This window comes from Tursiops truncatus, chromosome 16 (genome assembly GCF_011762595.2).
Source record: "Tursiops truncatus isolate mTurTru1 chromosome 16, mTurTru1.mat.Y, whole genome shotgun sequence".
In the NCBI taxonomy this organism is placed as follows: domain Eukaryota; kingdom Metazoa; phylum Chordata; class Mammalia; order Artiodactyla; family Delphinidae; genus Tursiops; species Tursiops truncatus.
In genome coordinates, this window is record NC_047049.1 from 81,544,389 (window position 1) to 81,564,351 (window position 19,963).

General features: G+C 50.7%; 1 protein-coding gene across 2 annotated transcripts in view; it reads right to left on the minus strand.

Moving 5' to 3' along the window:
• Window positions 1–19,963, minus strand: part of GALNT2 (polypeptide N-acetylgalactosaminyltransferase 2) — a 180,155-nt gene that overhangs the window by 52,628 nt on the left and 107,564 nt on the right. For both annotated transcript variants that reach the window (XM_033842235.2, XM_033842236.2), the window contains exon 3: window positions 11,344–11,497. In XM_033842235.2, coding sequence (XP_033698126.1) covers window positions 11,344–11,497 — 154 coding nt within the window. The remainder of the gene's footprint in view (window positions 1–11,343; window positions 11,498–19,963) is intronic.

Here is a 19,963-nt window from a genome sequence, read left to right on the forward strand (position 1 = left end):
TCACAGAAGACAGAACCCCAGCTCTATTCCAGCTCAATTCCAGCCTCGATCAAGGCCATCTGCCCTATCTTAACTGCCTGCCAGAGAGCAAAACTAGATCCTTTTCGGAGGATGAAAACATCAGCTACGGACTTTAAATATCTCCGTATCTGTTCATACACAACAAAATACAATAACTGAAATTAAAATTCAATCGGTGGAGTTGAAAGCAGAATAGATTTTCAAAGCAGGGGAAAGACTTAGTGAACTGGAAGGAAGGCCAAGAGAATTATGTCCAGACTGAAGCTCAGGGAACGAAAAAGGATAAAAAATATGGGAAAGAGTGTAAAGCGGGACACAGGACATGTGGAAACATCCAGGGTGGGGAGAGAAGACGGGGCGCAAGAAAACTGACACGGACGCGAAGCTACAGATTCAGGAAGAGGCACAAGCCCCACCCAGGCTCAAGCCAGGCTTGAGTATCCTCAAGGCAACTAGAGGACAAGGTCAAGATGCCTTCGAAAAGCAACAATAAGACCAACAGTTGCTGTTTCTCCAGGGACAGTGGAGGCCAGAAGACGAGTAAATGACGACGCGTGAGCGCAGAAAGTAACCGTCAACTTGGAAGTCTCTATTCAGTGAAAACGCTCTTCAAAGATGAAAGTGAAATAAAAGGTTTTTTCAGGCAAATGAAAGGATAGAATTCATTGCCAACAAATTGGCACTAAGAGAAATACACAGGTTGATGAGAACTGGGGAAACAGTCTCGGGGGAAAAATGAAAAGGTAAGAAATGAGGCAAAATGGAAATAACAATGTGCGGGTAAATCTAAAGGATGTTTATTGCAAAAAAACAATAAAAGATGTCCAGCAGCGTTTACGCATAAAAAGGGAATTAAACCATATGACAATAAAGCATAAAAGGGAGAGGAGGGGAAGTGGTTTGTGCATTATCCAGGAGAAAACAAGAGTATTCATTTATATTAGACTCTAATTAACAAGCTAACAGCTGGGGAGATACTTAATCCAAAGGAAGCACGAAAGGACGGGACAAGGAACAGGTGGGACGAATAGAACCCAGACAGCCAGACGCTAGTGTTATGACCCCCAACAGCCCACCAGCACTTGCGCTAAACGGGAAAGGACTAAAAACTCCAATTAAAAGACAAGACTGTCAGAGGGATCAAAATCCAAAATCCAACTATCTGCTACTTATAGGAGATACACTGGAAATATATATAAGGACACAAAACGACTGGAAGTTGCAAAAACACTGAATTAAAGCAAGGTGGTGTGTCTGCACTGATGCTGAACAAGACAAAAGCGCTACTAGCGATAAAGAGGGCTCTTCATAACGACAAAGGGGCACAGTCCCCGCGAACACAACAGAAACTCACCAACAGGTCTAAATACAAAGGCTAGAGAGAGCTCCATGAAGCCCAATGCAGAGCGGGGTGTCACCCCTCCTGCTTCTGCCCCCCGCATGGCCAGCTCCTGGAGTCCACAGATGATGCTCCTGTCATCGCTGGGTTCCCAGGGTGACGGTGGGAAGGGGCACCAAAGATAAAGACACAAGACTATATTGCTCGTTTAGAGCGATCTGACCATTTCCGCCCCAGTGCTAACCCGGAGGCACAGCTGGGAAACGGGGCCTCAAGTGTGGACAGGCACTCGGGGATGAAGCTTTGCACATGTTTGCTCACGGTCTTTCCAGAGACCTATGCTGGGCCCTTCAGAGACGCTAACACAGACACAAGCTGGATCGCTATTGTGGAAGCCTTAGACTCTCTCCCAGGCCCAGAGCATTCTTTTTTAAAATTTTTTTTCAAATGAAGTATAGCTGATTTACAATGTTGTGTCAGTTTCTGCTGTACAGCAAAGTGATTCAGTTATACACACATAGACATCCTTTTTCATATTCTTTTCCATGATGGTTTATCAAAGGATATTGAATATAGTTCCCTGTGCTCTACAGTAGGACCTTGTTGTTTATCCATTCAATATGTAATAGTTTGCATCTGCTAACCCCAAACTCCCAATCCATCCCTCCCTCACGCCCCCTCCCCCCTGGCAACAACAGCTCTGGTCTCTATGTCTGTGAGTCTGTTTGTTTCATAAATAAGTTCATTTGTATCATATTTGAGATTCCACATATAAGTGATATCATATGGTATTTGTCTTTCTCTTTCTTACTTATTTCACTTAATATGATAATCTCTAGGTCCATCCACGTTGCTGCAGATGGCATTATTTCATTCCTTCTTATGGCTGAGTAATATTCTAGTGTGTGTGTGTGTGTGTGTGTGTGTGTGTGTATACCACATCTTCTTTATCCATTCATCTGTCGATGGACACTTAGGTTGTTTCCATGTCTTGGCTGTTGTGAATGATGCTGCTATGAACATTGGGATGCATGGATCTTTTTGAATTAGTTTTGTCCAGATACATGCCCAGGAGTGGGATTGCTGAATCATATGGCAACTCTATTTTTAGTTTTCTGAGGAACCTCCATACTGTTTTTCCATAGTGTCTGTACCAACTTACATTCCCACCAACAGTGGAGGAGGGTTCCCTTTTCTCCACACCCTCTCCAGCATTTGTTATTTGTAGACTTTTTAATGATGACCATTCTGACCGGTGTGAGGTGGTACCTCATTGTAGTTTTGATTTGCATTTCTCTAATAATTAGCGATGTTGAGCATCTTTTCATATGCCTGTTGGCCATCTGTATGTCTTCTTTGAGGAATGCCTATTTAGGTCTTCTGCCCATTTTTCAATTGGTTCTTTTATTTTTCTGTTGTTGAGTTGCATGAGCTGTTTGTATATTTTGGAAATTAAGCCCTTGTCGGTCGCCTCATTTGCAAATATTTTCTCCTGGTCGTTAGGTTGTCTTTTCATTTTGCTTATGGTTTCCTTTGCTGTAGAGAAGCTTGTAAGTTTGATTAGGTCCCATTTGTTTATTTTTGCTTTTGTTTTTATTGCCTTGGGAGACTGACCTAAGAAAACAGAGAATGTTTTGCTTATGTTTTCTTCTAGGAGTTTATGGTGTCATGTCTTACATTTAAGTCGTTAAGCCATTTTCAGCTTATTCTGTGTATGGTGTGAGGGTGTGTTCTAGCTTCATTGATTTACATGCAGCTGTCCAGCTTTCCCAACACAACTTGCTGAAGAGACTGTATTCTTCCCATTGTATATTCTTATCTTGTTTGCTGAAAATTGACCATAGGTGTGTGGGTTTATTTCTGGGCTCTCTATTCTGTTCCATTGAGCCATATGTATGTTTTTGTACCACATTGTTGTTTTCTTTTATAAATTTATTTATTTTTGGCTGTGTTGGGTCTTCATTGCTGCGCACAGGCTTCTCTAGTTGCGGTGAGCAGGGGCTACTCTTCATTGCAGTGTGTGGGCTTCTCTTGTTGTGGAACACAGGCTCTAGGCGCACGGGCTTCAGTAGTTGTGGTGCATGGGCTTAGCTGCTCCGCAGCATGTGGGATCTTCCTGGACCAGGGCTCGAACCTGTGTTCCCTGCATTGGTAGGTGGATTCTTAACCACTGCACCAGCAGGGAAGCCCCACACTGTTTTGATTACTGTAGCTTTGTAGTATTGTCTGAAGTCTGGGAGGGTTATGCCTCCTGCTTTGTTCTTTTTCCTCAGGATTGCTTTGACAATTCTGGGCCTTTTATTGTTCCATATAAATTTTAGGATTATTTGTTCTAGTTTTGTGAAAAATGTCATGGGTAATTTGATAGGGACTGCATTAAACCTGTAGATTGCTTTGGGCAGTATGGCCATTTTAACAATGTTAATTCTTCCAATCCAAGAGCATGGGATATCTTTCCATTTCTTTGAATCGTCTTCAATTTCCTTTATTAAATGTTTTGTAGTTCTCAGAATATAAGTCTTTCATCTACTTGGTCAGGTTTATTCCTAGGTATTTTATTTTTCTAGATGTGACTTTAAAAGGGATTTTTTTTTACATTCCCTTTCTGATATTTTATTGTTAGTGTAAGGAAATGCAACCAACTTCTGTATGTTAATTCTTGTATCCTGCTACTTTGCTAAATTCGTTTATCAGTTCTAATAGTTTTTGTGTGGAGTCTTTAGGGTTTTCTATATATAGTATCATGTCATCTGCATATAATGACAATTTTACCTCTTCCCTTCCAATTTGGATACCTTTTATTTCTTTTTCTTATCAGAGTGCTGTGGCTAGGACTTCCAGTATTATGTTGAATAGAAGTGGTGAGAGTGGGCATCCTTGTCTTGTTCCAGATTTTAGCGAGAAGGCTTTCAGCTTTTCACTGTTGAGTATTATGTTGGCTGTGGGTTTGTCATAAATAGCTTTTATTACACTGAGATATGTTCCTTCAATGCCCAGAGTATTCTTTAATCGAGATGCAGACAAGGCCTGAAACGGTCCCAAAAGAACATATAAAGGGAAAAAAAGAGTGGTCTGGTGCTAAAAACTTGGAGTTGGTTTTATAAAAACATTAAAAGTAATAAAAACAATTGAACGAACAGAAAGCAAAGCGGCAGATGATGAATAATGGCATGGTTTTGGTCTGAATTTTGCACAGAAGGTGCACATTAGCCCCTGCACTGAGTTGGGGGGAGGTGTGAAGCAAAGAGCCTTGCAGTTGGCCCCCTCCCACTGCCTGGCCACACCGGCTCCTGCACCTGCCCGCCTCTCACGCCGGGACAGGGAGGTCACACTGATGGCGCACAGGCAGCAGCCTCACCTCCCTCAGGGCACGAGAACGTTCCAGGGGAATGGAAACAGCACATTCTGCCATTACACTGCCCTGGAGAACCTGAGGCGGGAAAAAGAGGAACAAAAGCCTCGGTTCTTCTCAATTTCTCAGGATTCTGTCCGCATGTGGTCAGCTGAGAACACAATTTCTCAGGAGTTTGGCTGCAAGCTACCAACACCCAGGCCTTCTTGCTTTCTGGGTGCCTTTGGGCCTCATGCCGAAGACTCCTGCCTGAAAACTGGGAGCAGACAAGACACTTGTGCAGAGCGGATGGCGAGGCGCGTACAACTGTCAGCGGGAACCTGGCCACCGAGAGCTCCATCCCTCCTTCCCTCCCCTCCCTGTGCGACCTCAGGCAGGTGGTCCCACGCCCCAGCGGTGGCCCGGCTCTCCCACCTGCCGTACGGACCGGGATAAAGCACATGGCACAATGACAGTAACGTCCAGGACTCCTGGGGAAGGGCTCCAGACACAGAGGGGCACCTGGACAGGGGCCTCGGGCCATCTCACCTGCCTCTGCCCAGCAGGCTGGGGCCACCCTGCCTGAGCTGCCCTCCCGGACGTGGGCTCCGCAGTCGGGGGCCTCTGGGGATTGGCGTGCGATGTCACCCAGAGAAGAATCTCCCTGCTGACTCCGAAGGAGCCTCCGCTGACTGAATACAGTGAAAGCATATAAAAGCTGAGTGCAGGCCAGGACACCACCCAGTGTCTGACAGTGCGTGGCTGCGGTCATTGTAGAACAGGCGTTTAAGGCTCGCTGTCACGCCACAGCCAACCCACTGCCCCGACAGCCAAGATGCCTCCAAGGCCAGCAAAGCCCAGAGCAAGCAGCGGGCCCCGCTCCGCGGAGCGCCAGCCCCGCCGACCAGGACCCTGCCCACGGGGCCCCATGGGCTCGGAGCGGGTCCGCCCGGCCCCCGGCTGGCCCTTCGAATGGGGGGCAGGTGGGGCAGCGGCCACGCCGGAGGCTTGGTTGTGTGTGCTCATGAAACACGACTTCCGTAAGAAAAATGTAACGAGCAAACAAGGCTCTCGGCCCCCGAAATGAGAGCCCCTCTGGCACCCCACTGACAAGAAGAGGAGACGCCCTTCGGAGCTGGGCTTCCTCTTCCTCCCCCAGATCTGCTCTCCTAAAAATAAAACAGAATCTCACAATAATGGCCTTCAAAGCTTCACGCCAAGCTGCTGAGTTTACGTTGAGAACTTTCCCTTGGCCTCAACAATGTTTACTCTTCCCAAGTAACAGTGAAGAGTCTGGACGGCATCCCTCTTACAGCCCTTCATCCTGATGAGCTGCTCTCCTAAGACAACCGACATCCACCCGGACGCTCCACCAGAGCAATCAGCACAGCCCATTACTGAAGGGCCTGCCCGCAGGATGACATTTTCTAAAAAACAAAAGAAAAGGAGAGAAAAAAAACAACCCAGCCCCTCACGAGTTCTGATCTCTGTTTGGGCGGCATTAAAGCCAGACCTTTAAAAAACTGGTCAAAACAGAGTCCTTTAGTGATTCTTTTCAAGGAAACAAAACAAAACCTTATGACTGTAATTTACAAGTTGAGTCAACACAATATGTCCTTGATGGAAAGGCTGCCGGATAAACCCACCAGGTGTGGGAACTGCACGAAGTCCTCTCCCAGAGAAGGACCCTCGTGGGGTCGTGGTTGATTGAGGCAGCTCTGGTCTCAGGAGCAATACTTCAGTTTTAGACACAAAGATGTTTCAAAACCCTTCATTTTTAATTTCGTGAGAAAAGGGAAAAGATGGAACTCTCTAACGATTTAACTTTTGAAAGCCGAAGGAAATGTTTCTTGACCAAGTGGTTCTCATTTTTAAGGGACTTAATACATAAGTAAATGAAAACGAACAGGGCTGGCTGACGGGGGAGAGAAGAAAACAAGATAATGTTTCTCCCCCAAGGGTTTATTCGATTTTATTTACATAAACAATTTTAAAGTAAACCAGCGCGAGCTCTCCCCGGCAGACAGAACGCTGTTCCGTAAACCTCCCGGGCTCCGCCCCACTTCTACGCTTCACTTCCCCATCAGACGCAACTCTGGACAAACAGAACACCAGAAAACACAACACAACACAAAACCCTTCTGAGCCAGATTCTGGAAAGGCTTTAGCAGGGAGACGACCCTCCCCTCACGACAGCTCTGCTCTAAAAAGGCAGCACAGCATCTCTGCCGGGGCCTCGGCACCGCGTGAGGTCTGAGCCCCTGCAATGTTGGACTGGACTCCAGGTCAGCCTGGCTTTAAATTCACTCTCCGTGTTGGAGCATCCAGAGCTGGCCCTGGGCCGCTCTCCTCCCTGTCTCTCTTCATTGCCTGGGGGATGATGCCCCACATCATGGCTTTAAGTACCACCTGTGCACTGAGCATTCCCAAACTCACGTCCCCACTAAGACCTTTCTCCTGACACATTTCCAAACACCTACACAGCAGGTCTGCCCACCTTAGATGCTCAATGCACCTTGGACTTAACGTGTCTGGATTTCACCCTCTGACGTGTCCCCTAGACCTGCTCGCCCACAGCTCCTCCGTCTCACGAGGGGCCTCGCTCCGAGCCACCTTCCTCGTCTACCCATCAGCCCATCCTGTGGGCCCTGCCTTCAGAATACACCCAGGTGTGACTGACTCCCACCTTCGATGCTGAGTCCCATTACCTTTTGCCAGGACAGTAACAACAGCTTCCAAAGGTGAGGCGGGGAGAAACAAGCTGTCTGAAAAGGCACCTTCTAAATTCCCATTGGTTTAATTTGCTTTTAAGTCTTGATAATTTATTTGAAATTTCAAATAACATTAAATGAGGTAGAAAATCTTTTTTTTTCTTCTTTTTTCTTTTTGACTTCTCAACTGTACTTTCAAGACTAGGGTGGGCTACCGTCTTTCTAATTTCTAAGAGACTCTAAGCATTCCTGTACGTCCTATCAAGTATTTCACTCACAGAAGGCTTTTCTACGCTTCCTCCTTCACGTAAATACTTTTTCTTGGCACATTCTTTGCTATATACTTAAAAAAAGGTAACTAAAGCGTAACCCCAAAGTATGGGGTTTTTGTCTGTTTGTCTGCAAGGCTCTGAACCTGATTCCTTGGACCTACCCCGGAAGGCAGTGAAGAAGGGGTAGATTGTAAGTAACCGTGTCACCTTCCAGTCCTGGGAGAACCCGACACAGAAGACTCACCTTGGGGGTTCCTCTGACCTCCCGTACTGCTTAGAGATCTCCCTTCCATCCGCCTTTGTTCTTTTATGACTCTTCATATTATTAGTGATTCACAGGGCACTCACCATACACTGGCCACTGGGCCAGGCAATTCACTCAACAAATACCGAGTTTACCAAGTGCCGGGAGGTGGCCGAGTAACAAGCCCGGGTGCAGCCCACTGCTCCAATGAGGACATTCAAATGATCGTGTAAATAGGTAAGACACATGCTGTGTAGGCGGTGATAAGGGTCATGGAGAAAGATCAGGTAGGGAGATGCTGGGGCCGGGGCCTCACTCCTAGGGCAGGAGATCAAGGGAGGGTCTGGAACAAAATCTCAGGGGAGGAGGAGACGGCCCTTGGGAACATTTCTTTAACCCTCACGGTAGCCAGACCAGACGTCATCATGTTACAGCGTCTCATGAAAGACAAAGGCCGCAAGATCAGGAACTGGAGAGTCCCGAGTGCGACCGAGGTCTGTATGACTCCAAATCCCTTGTTCCTAATTAACCTCCACCTGCACTGCTGTCAGATTTATCACAAGTGAAGACTGAACTCTACTGGGCAAGCATGTCCATTGGCCTATAGAAAGAGAGATACTGCAGAGCCCAAAACTACTGTATTTAGATAGGAAGGTCACACACTTTAACAGCCCTCTGTTAGATATGGAAGGAGACGGGATGGATGCAGAGAAGTAACTTGAATCTCCTGAACCTGACAGTCAATAATATTGGTTGTTCTAAAGCTGATACTTTGAAGACAGACATGGCCTCAGTTCCAGGCATCAAATTGACTTTGGGGAGATTTTAATTTAGCCCAAACCCAAAAAACGTGGAAGGCATCCCAGCTGCTACTTTCACACATGCAAATGAACGTGACACAGTAGCTGGAACTAAAATTAAAGCCACGTAAAACACAGCCCACTGCGGGATGAATATTCAAACATCTGTTTGGACAAACTCGTATTTCAAAAACTGAAAAAAAAATATATATATATATAGTTTTGAGGACACTTAAGGGACTTGCAGTGGAGACAGAACCCCGGCCCACACGTTGATGAGCCATCAGAAAGGACACCCTTTTGTCTCAGCTCTGAGGGAAGGTCACAGCAGGAAAACAGCTCTTAAACCAGTGAGGTGAAACCCACACCATCTCACGGAGATGTAATTCAAGGCGGTCAATTCCAGTCGCCAGGTATGATTTTTGTTTGTTTGTTTGTTTGTTTTTGCGGTACACAGGCCTCTCACTGTTGTGGTCTCTCCCATTGCGGAGCACAGGCTCCGGACGCGCAGGCTCAGCGGCCATGGCTCACGGGCCCAGCCGCTCCGCGGCATGTGGGATCTTCCCAGACCAGGGCACGAACCCACATCCCCTGCATCGGCAGGCGGACTCGCAACCACTGCGCCACTAGGGAAGCCCCAGGCACGGTTTTTGAGCTAGATTCTGCTAGAACCTGAACCCGCTCCTGAGTTTAGGCCAAGCCCCTCTGAAAAGCTGCGCTGGCCCTTTGTGGCCTTCAGCCATTGCTCGTCACCACCAGGCAAGTTATGGACATTGCTCTCTGTGCAGCAAGGACAACCTTCGTGTCCCGTCCATGAGTTGCGGGGAGCAGCTGGCACAGGCTGGCTGCGGTGGGCCCACGAGCCTGGGGATGAGGGTGGCGGGTACGCATGCGTCTGGGACCCTCCCGTGACGTGCAGGCGGCTTCGGGACTCTCCCGGAGGCCGCGCGGTCCCTGGACCCCTGCTCAGCAACCCCTATTCCACATGGGTGTTTACCAGTTACCTGGGCTGACTTGAAGCAGCAGCCTGGCACAGGGGCCGAGCAAAGCTGCCTTAAATATAAATTAATGGGTTACAGGGAATATTAAGCAAAGACAATCTTCTGGGCTGGATTCAGAAAAATGATGAGATTCTTAGTATCATGTGCAATATATATGTTTATATATCAATCATATGTTTCACATATTATATCACACACACACATCCTGAGTCTGAAAGAACTGTAATTCCACACACCTGTGAGCTGTTCTGGGTACACAGAGCTGACTACACCCCCCCAAAAGCTTGGTAAGGGCAGGGAGACAGCGCCTGTGTGGTTAGGTGGTGCTCACACGGTTACAAAGTACCCCTGAAAGCACGAGAGGAAAATCCTCTTTCAAGGCGTGCTATTTAACTTAGAAAACAAAGCCAAGCGTCAACACGTGTTCACGGGGAGCTTGGTCGCTCTTGTCTCTCTTCAGCTCACCTGCCCCTCATTCCCGGGAACTCACACCCAGAGAAATGGGACCCGGCTGGCCCTCTGGGGGACCAGGGCTGCCTGTCACAGCCCGGTCGCTGGCCTCCTGCCCAGATGCCTCCAGCTCAGGACTCACCTGGACTCCCGTCACCCGGGTGCCCTGAACACGCTGGACTGGAGCAGACTGTCCAAGGGCAGTGCTGCCCCCTCACCTCCTGCCACCCCGTCACCTCCCCATCCGCCAGAGCAGGGGAGGCTTCTCTGGCTGGAATCCTGGGACCCGAGTGCAGCGTCTCAGTTGCGGTGGACGTGGCATCCACGTACCTTTACGTGATGGATGAAGGGCTCTACAAGTAGCCAAGTGAGCAGGAAGGCCTAGCGGCACCCAGGGCAACAGCTGCCCTCCAGATGCGGCTCCTTATTTTTTAATACAACAAGACTAACCGTCTAAGGACCCCACTGTGGACGCCTCCCAATCAAAGATCGTTACCAGCAAGGTTCAGAGGCACAGAGTGGCAGTGAGGGTCATGCTGTCACTTTCCTAGTCAGTGGTGACAAATGCACATTTGAGCGTCTGCAGGCCCGAGAACCCCCAGGTCCCCGAGGAATCTAGGGAAGGACATAGAGCAGAGCCTCCCACCAGCCCCAGCACTCGAAGTGGGGAGGTGGCCCCGGGCCCCCGCCTCTGAGTTCTGCTTGGTTTAACATCGACCCTGCGGGGCTGTTTCTTTCCCCTTTCTGGTCTCTAGAACATTCCCAACGAAAGCTTCCCAGTAAGCAAGACTTTAGCACTTCCTCCCATTGAGCTTGTGAACGATGCAAAACTATTTTGTGAATGGATTTTAAAAACAACGAGGGACCAGTACAGAGGAGGGCAGTCACACCACTTTCCCTCGGTGACTCTCATGCTCTGACCAGCAGCCTGCGGCCTCTGGACATGCCGGGCGCGTCGTGAGGACTGGAACCTGGCCCCAAGGAGCCCTTTCACATCCTGCGGGTGAAGTTCCTTTACCACGTGCCTCGGAATTTTCCTAGTTTTCCGGCCCCATAAAGACACGGCACACGCTGTTTTGCAGAGCAACAGAAAAAAGGAGGATCCCCGGGGGAAGCTACTCACTGTGAGGTAGGAAGTGGCCAGGGTGGCGCCCGGCCGCGGGCTGACACTTACTGGTCATGCCTGGTGTCGGGGACGGCTCTGTCCATCTGCAGCTTATCGCTCTCCACTTGGTTGAACTTGTTGCGGGCATAGGGGTCCTGCCCGGAGCGGACCATCGTCCCGCCAACGTAAGCCTCCTGGTTAAAGTCCCGCCATCGCACTTTCCCTGCAAGGAGCAGAGCACAGGGTGTGGGACGAGGGCACGAGGGAGCAGAGCGCTCGGCCCCAAGGCCACGCGTCAGTGCGACTTCAAGGAACAGCGCCAGGGCTGCCGCTGCTGGCAGTTCTAACCAGCAACCCACCTGAGAGCAGGCAGCATCATGCCTGTAAACTGGCAACAGTTTGCAGCGTGAAAGTTAAAACCAAGACTTCAAGTATTTGTCCCTGAATAGAATTCTACGCCAGTCGAAGTATCCCTGAGAATGGCATCACTGACACTCCGTACAAAAGGAGATACGCTCTGCTTGTCCCACCTTTCCAGGGATTACAGTAATGCCAAAAAGCACCTCAGACACGGTGACAAAGATCCTGAACAAATGAAAGTCAGGCACCCCATCGTGTGACATCAGGCGGCACAAAATAAGTGTTTACACAAAAATAACACCCCCAAAGAACAGGACACCAAAACCACCCCAGAACGACCTCCTCAGAGGCACTTCCTGCAGCCACTGCCACGTCGACCCCTTGACATGGTACGTGAATCCTTTTCTGGCACACTGACGTCCTGGGACACACACGCCCTGGCAGCCTCACACCCTGGCACGCTCACGCCCTGGCACACTCACGCCCTGGCACACACCCCCTACACGGTCACATCCTTGCACACTCATGTCCTGGGACACACATGGCCTGGAATGCTCACACCCTGGCACACTCACCCTGATCACACTCATGTCCTCAGCAAGAGGGGACGGACACCGAGGTAGTCTGGGCTGGCCACACATACGTTGACTCCACTGCCTGGATTAGCTGTTGCGGCTCCAGGACCCAGCACAGGGTTCTCCAAGAACACGCACTGGCCGGGAAGTTTGTGCCAGGGTTGGGTAGGGGCAGTGCTGGTGTAGCCTGGGATCTGGAGGGAAGGGCACTGCGCGGTGGGGTGAGCCTGGACAAGCCCGGGCGTGAGAAGGCAGAGAGACGAGCAAATGCACCGATACTCAGAGGGAGAACAGTGGGAGGAAAGAGCGACTCGAGACCAAACAGAGCTGGGACTTAACTGTCCACCTGCCCCACCCCGCGTTGAAATCTGTTTATCACTTGCTACCTCTATGACCTTGGGCAAGTTATTCATTCTTTGAAACTTAAGTTTCCTAAAAATAAATAAATACATAAAATGAAAAAAGATTTTTCATGAGGATTTAATATGCCAATTCAGTAGATGTGCAAACTCAAACCGAATTAAAAAATAAAAAAACAGAAAGGGAAAGAAAAACAGTAAGAACACCCCCTGTCCCCTTGAAGTGGTAACGCTCTAGTGGTCACAGTGCCGTGACGAAACAGAGAAACAGGAGGCCAAGGGGCGGGCAGCTGGGGGCTGCTGTTCTGCAAGGGCTGGTCTGACTGAGAGATGCCCTCACGAGGGAGGGTGGCCCTGTAGACCTGGGGAAGAGCACGGGAGCCACAGCACCAAGGCCCCAGGGTGGGGCAGGGCCCCTTCTGCAGCGCGTCAAATGCTGGGCGTTTGGTTAAGATCAACAGTGAGTCATGACACTAGCGTGTGTACCTTCAGGCGTGCTTGCCCAACAAAGGCCTCTCCGCACACCATCAAAAGAATGCCATGTTCCTTTCTCAATTTCAGAGATGAGGAAACTGAGATCCAAGTCACCTGCGATTTGTTCCAGGTCATAAGGAAACTTTCTATCTCAAAGCCCATCCGCTTTCTTGTTACAACTGTCCTGCGAGGTCAAAACCCCCATCTCATCACAGCTGGTTGCCATGGAAATGATGCTCAGGGTCACAAAGGTCCATCCTCTCAAACAGTAAAGCAATTCCAAAACCCACGAGCTCCCAGGCTCCGGGGTGATCCCGTGCCCCTGATAAATGGCTACAGGAGCTGGCCCGCTTGCCGCATTCTCTTCCATCTAAGATGAAATGTTTCCAGCACACGTTTTCCACGCTGACAGCCCTAGAGATACCTATGGATCATCCACTCTCCCCACCTCTCTGCCTTCACCCTGTGCTCAGCACACCAAACCCTTCTCACTGCATGACCTCACCCCTCAAGGCTACGTGAAGCAGGAGCCTCGGCCAGAATCCCCCCCAGCTGCACCGACCACAGAATCCAGATGAGCGGCTCCCGCGGATTTGTTTAATGGCCTGAAAACTCTTCACTGCCACAAAGAACTTGGAACTACGTCGCCCCATCCAAGGCCAGAGGAAGGACCGTCACCCAAGAGATGCTCGTCTCTAGTTCTGCTTCTTGCGTGGAGAACCGGGGTCAGCAGAAAGAGGGCTGGTCGTCGGGGTCTGTGTGTGGGGGTGGGGGGTAAGGCCTCTGCCGAGCTCCTGGACCTTCAATCTCTTTGTGCCATCAGACCCCCGACCCCTTTCTGCAATAGGCAGCACGGGGTTTCATGGATGCCTCATGTCAATCCGCTCTGGGGCTGGGGTTTTCCCTGCCTCGGCCCCAAGCCATTGCTGTGTACTAAGTGTCGACCACATGCTAGGTATCTCATTGGCTCCTGCGGGTACAACAGCAAACACAGAGCTGATGCCCACCTGTGGCGGTCACACTCTGGGAGACTGCGGGGGGCTGCAATAGACAAGAAGATAATGACCATGGTAACAACTGCACCACTGAAGCCTGAGCTAAGTGCTCAGACGGTGAGGACTGTAGTTCTACGGAAGCACCTAACAGAGGAGCCCGGTCTGGACGGAAAGGGGGTGCCGGGAGGGGAGAGCCTCCTGGGGAAGGAGCATCTGAGCTGAGAGCTCAGCAGCCAGCAATGCAGTGGAGAAGAAGCCCTCCGTGACTTCACAGAAACATATCTTTCTTCAACCTCCAAAGAGGGTGTGACGCACCCCCCCAGCAGAGGCACCCCACAGTGACCCCTGCCCTCTGACATGACATCCTCTATAGCACTCCTGGGGGCCCTGCCTGACCCGGTGACAGTTAATTTCCCAAGGCACACACCATTTTACTGGAGACAGATTATAAATGACTTTATAGCTCAGTGATATGTTAGAGCGCAGCAGGGACTTTCAGAAATGTTCGACTATGACATACATCTCACATCGTGGCCCGGACGTCATGCTGTAAACGCACACACAGCTGAAGCGAAGGTTTTCCCCTCGCTACATGTGAACACATAATACTCTATTGTTTTATGTGGGTGTGACTCATAAAACTGGCTCCACAGTCTAATAACGGGTCAGACCCACCGGGCTGAAGAACCATTATAGATCTCAGTTATTTCTGTATTACACAGAATTGCTAGGGTTGGAGCAGAGTCAGGAAAAAGCAGCGAGAGCAGGGTTCTCAGAGGGAATATATGCCTGGGTCCAACCCCAGGCAGGAAGGGAAGCAGCAAGTCAGAGGCTGGAGAGAAACCATCAAAACTGTAGATACCGCGTCTGAATATATTGACTTTTTTAAAAACGACACTTATAAAACATCTTGTATTTTTATCACCTCTTTAAAATCTTAGAAAGAGCATTAGAATAAGAGTTTCCAAAAAATACACGAAAATCTAGTGAAAATGGACTTGGCTAAGCAGAAGCAGTGGATGGAAAATACCCCCCAGATATGAAACTTCTCATGAGAAGACAGAAGCCAGCTTCATCACCGAGATGACAGGAAAAGAGAACAGGTGATGAAACAACAGGAGGGGAGGAAGGGACCTTCACCCTGAGGAGGGCTGTGGAAACCGCTCGCTTATTACACTAGGCTCTGAAGGTCTTTGCGAGGAGATTCATTTCCCGAAGACAGGCCTTCCTAGACGTGGTCTGTGAAGCTGAAAGAGGGACTGTGTGACCCTGAGTGTTGACACCTCTGGTTCTGTACGAAGGTGAGGCTTCCTGATGGTTCCGTCAGGCTGACACCCCCCGCCCCACTGACAGCCCTAAGGCGGCCTCCCAGCCCCTTCCACAGACACCCATGGCCGCCCAAGTCCCCCCCGCCAACCACCCTTCGAGGCCAAGATCGTCCCCTGATGGCCTTGTGGTTCCATTTCTCCCAGGGTCAGGAAGGGGCTCCTGACGGGCAAGGACCAGCCTCCTGCTTTGCCCGCGGCCCGGGCTTATCGTGGGGAAGCGCATCTCTCGGAAGAAGTCCCGGCTCCCACACGTGGTCTCCCGCTGCTGATACCCACACCTGAGGACTGTTCTTGAACGCGCTGGACGTGGGCCCTAGACCTCCTTCCACTGGTTTACAGGCTTTTTCTAAATGGCGCCCTCTCAAGCCGGCCTCCCATCCCCTCAGCCAGGAGCCACCGCAGAAGCCGGGCCCCAGGGACAGGACCTCTGGCTCTGTGAACGTTAATGACAGAGATCTGATCACCATTCTGGCCAGCCTCGCCCCTCGGCCCTCCACGGGGCGAGGCCTGTGAGCTCTTACTAAACCCTCCCTGACCCACCATCCACGCAGAGCCCAGGCGAAACTGCGACACTAGAAGGCAGGGCTGTTTGGTTTTTGTTTTTTGGGGTTTTTTTTGCAGTACGCAGGCCTCTCACTGCTGTGGCCTCTCCCGTGGCAGAGCACAGGCTCTGGACGCGCAGGCTCAGCGGCCATGGCTCACGGGCCCAGCCGCTCCGCGGCATGTGGGATCCTCCCGGACCGGGGCACGAACCCGTGTCCCCTGCATCGGCAGGCGGACTCTCAACCACTGCGCCACCAGGGAAGCCCAGGGCTGTTTGGTTTTAACGCACTTACTCCGCTCTGCCAGCAGCCTCCCAGGGCGGCCACCTCCTCCAGGAAGCCTCCCTGGCATCCCCAGCTGCAGCCCCTCCCCAGGGCCTTCCTCACACGCTGCTCCATCCTCACAACGGCTTTCTCACACACCTATTGTCGCAGGGCCTCACGGGGTTTACCACGCCTCCATCTAATAACTAACCCAAAATCCTGCCGAGGCTCACCTCTAACTGCTGCTTGCCCTGCTCTGCCGGCACCCCACCCGCTCAGCGGTCCCCAGGAACCACGTGCCCTGTCTGTTTACGGTCTGGACTCGGAGACGCATTCATTTAAAGCATCTGAGGTCTCTTCAGCCGCTCAGCCTTCAATATTCTCCTAACAGAATCGCTGTAGGCTTTCCAGTCTGGACATCAAGGTCTAGATGGAGAGGCCGGAGATCAGCTCGGCTTCCTCTGCCTCCTGCCGGGGGAGGGGGCGGGGGTGGGGTAGGGGTGGGGCGGGCTGGACGACGACTCAGCCTGTCACCCCCCCCGCCCCCCCTGCTGGCCCCAAGCACCTCCCTCGCACGGTCACCTGCTTGGGGACCAACCACCCCCAGTTCTCTGCTTCTCCGGAGCCGACAGGGCTGGAACCCGCCGCACAGCACACGTTTAATGACTGTTTAAAACCACACCCTGCAAAGCCCACGTCCAACCTCGGCATCCTATACAGCCTCCGATAGTTCTGTGGACGCACCCAGAGACCCAGGGCCCCGCGGTCACTCTGGCCTCCTCTTCTGCTCATCTGGTCTCTGATGGGAGCTCCTCACCCAGCGGCCCCGAGCCGTCCAGGTGGGCAGCAGGAAAGGGCGCGGTGCAGCCGCTCCGGCTCTCCAGCCAAGACACAGCATCCAAGGGCAGGGAGAAGCCGGGGCCCGGGGTAGCTGCCTCTGGGAGAAAAGCGCCAGGACCAGGAGAAAGGGGGCGGCTGGGAAGACAGCTTCCTGCCACTCCTGCCGTGGCCCCCTCCGCGGGACACACACCTGTCCACTGGCCGCCCCGCCCTCACCACCCGCAGCTCCCTGGCCCAGCAATTCTTCTTTTCTTCCTTTCCCATCTCCGACTTACTTGGCCACTAACATTCTTCCTCTGTCACCCCTGCTGTCCCTCACAAGCCTTTGCACTTACTTTCTGGAACCCAGAGTCTCTTCTCTCTCCCCTTATCCACCCACCAGGCCTTGAGTTACATCTGTCTTTCCAGAATCTTTTTCTTCCTAGTGGAGTTTTGGGATTTCCCCTTCTGCCCCTCTTAACCAGACTGCAGAACAGCACAGCATCCCTGGAGCAGAGGCCAGCCGGGAATCACAACCACACATGGTCCATGGAGCCTGCACAGGGTGCAGGGGTCGGGGGCCCCCAGCTCTGTGCCCTGTGGGTTCAGGGCAAGGCTGGCTCACGCAGGGTCCTAGGTGCCACTCAGGACATCACTGCCGTGGGAAAGCTCATTCTAGGCTCCTAATACCCAATCCTCCAATTAACTCTTAGAAAAGACGCTTTTATGTTCAAGAAACCACTTGCCTTTGGACGACTTGTTCAATTAACTTTAAAATAAGTTTAAACATTTCCAAACACCATGGTCTCTTTCTTAAAATTTTCATTTTTACTAAACCTCGTATTTAAAGAAACAATGATGTGAATCTATGAAAATGAACGTTCAGAGGATTAACCCCACAGAACACATGGCAACACCAAGACGTCTACACGTGGTCTTCAGATTAGAGACCGCTCAGGTGTGACAGTCCTTTGGGGGACCAGGACCCTCTGCTGACACACCCGCCGAGGGCAGCCTTGTTGTCCACACCCACAGGTGCACGAGGGGCAGGGAGGGCCCCGATGTTGGGGTCCCTCCAGCCAGGGGACGGGGCAGCACGGCCAGCCTGCAGATCTTCACTCAAGTCCTCCCCGGGAAGGACGGCTTGAACAAACTGAAAGCTAGCCTGTGTGAAACAGCGAGCCTCTTCTGGGAAAGGGGCTGAGGAGGGAAAGAGAATGAATTCTAAATCACAGGACAAAGCTCTCCGATTCAGTGGAGCCTCTCGGCTGATCTCAGATTGAATGTAATTTTACTATGCTTAAAAGGAAAAAAATTCCTCATATTCTTCCTCTAGGAGGTCATAATGCTACACCAAAACAGAGAAGACCAGGGCGAGGCCGGGATTACAGACGAATATACCCATTTCAGTAACAAAGATATGTAAATAATACTTTATTATTTGTCACTGGATAGCTGGTGTGACAGGCTTGTTCACCTGTGAGAAACTGTCTCCTGAAATAAGGGATCCTACACAACTCATTTTTAAGGATGAAAAAATAGAAAATTCAAAGGAGTGATTAAAAGCTAGTTAGAAGAAAATATAAGAAAAAAATCAGACGCTATAGGGTAAATACTCGACTTATTTAAAATTCTTTGTGCTGTCAAAATAACTAAAACCCACCATGAGAGAGTCTGATTTGCACTATGAGATCTACACCTGCCTTGAAATGACGGCATCTTCCCATACATGCTTCTTTTCCAAATTTTAAATAGAAACTCCTCTCTCTGCCTCCGTGTGTGATAGTGTCTAAACACAATAAATTTGGTTGGTTGTACATGGTTTTTCATCCCAAATATTAATAAAAATATCAAAGTGAACCTACTACGCAGAATTGGGGCTGATACTTGAAAGGCAGGAGGACAGCAAGAGGGCGTCGCTAACCAGCGCCCACAGGACAGGCGCTGCATACAGACCGAACGCAGTACAGCATCACCCTGCAAAGTACATGTGACCACTACTGTTTCCATTGTACTAACTGGGCAAGTGAGACTTGGAAGTTAAACTAAAATGATGGAACCATGGGACTTCCCTTGTGGTCCAGTGGTTAAGACTCCGCACTCCCAACGCAGGGGACCTGGGTTCAATCCCTGGTCAGGGAACTAGATCCCACATGCCGCAGCTGAGAGCCTCAACTAAAAACATCCCTCACATGGCAACGAAGATCCCGTGTGCCACAACTAAGACCCGCTGCAGCCAAATAAATATTAAAAAAAAAAAAGATGGAACCACAAGTCAAAGGCAGGTCTCTCTCTTCCCAAAGCCGTGTTCCTCCCACTGCGGATGACAACTCACTCTGAAGTGGGTGGGACTGCAACCAAGCACCAAGGAGCAGCGTCACAATGCAGGTCCCACTCCTTCCCCAGCACACCCGCCCCGCCGCCCCGCCCCGGCCCAGTGCAGTCTGGATGGAGGGCGTGGGGCCTCTCTTCAACGCTGGAGGCAGAAGGCCCCAGGGATGCACGTGTGAAAATCTCCCCACTAAACCCCTCACATGAAGCCAGCTGGAGTGGCCGGCCTTGGTTCCCTTCTACAGCAATGCTGCTTCCCTCCAACTTCCACTCTCCAGAGTCTCAAATAAAAGGAAAACGACGAGCCCGTCTTCTGTAGCACCTTTTCAAATATTTGGGCATCACGATCCCACTTCGCCCTTCTCGGCCCGCCGTAAAAACATCCATTTTATTTTAAGTGCTCTCATTGGATGCTGTTTCCAGCCTCCTGCCCATCTGAGTCACCATCATCTGGACCGACTCGAACTTACGAGCATCTCTGAACACCCTGTGCCCAGAACAGAACGAAATATTGGAGGGGTGGGTCACAGCACGGAGGGCACTGGACGCTACCGGAATTGTTTTGGGCGCTATATTTCTACTAACCCAGCTCAAAATCATGCTCTTTTAAGAGCTCCACCCGTTTTCCGGCTACCGACCTGA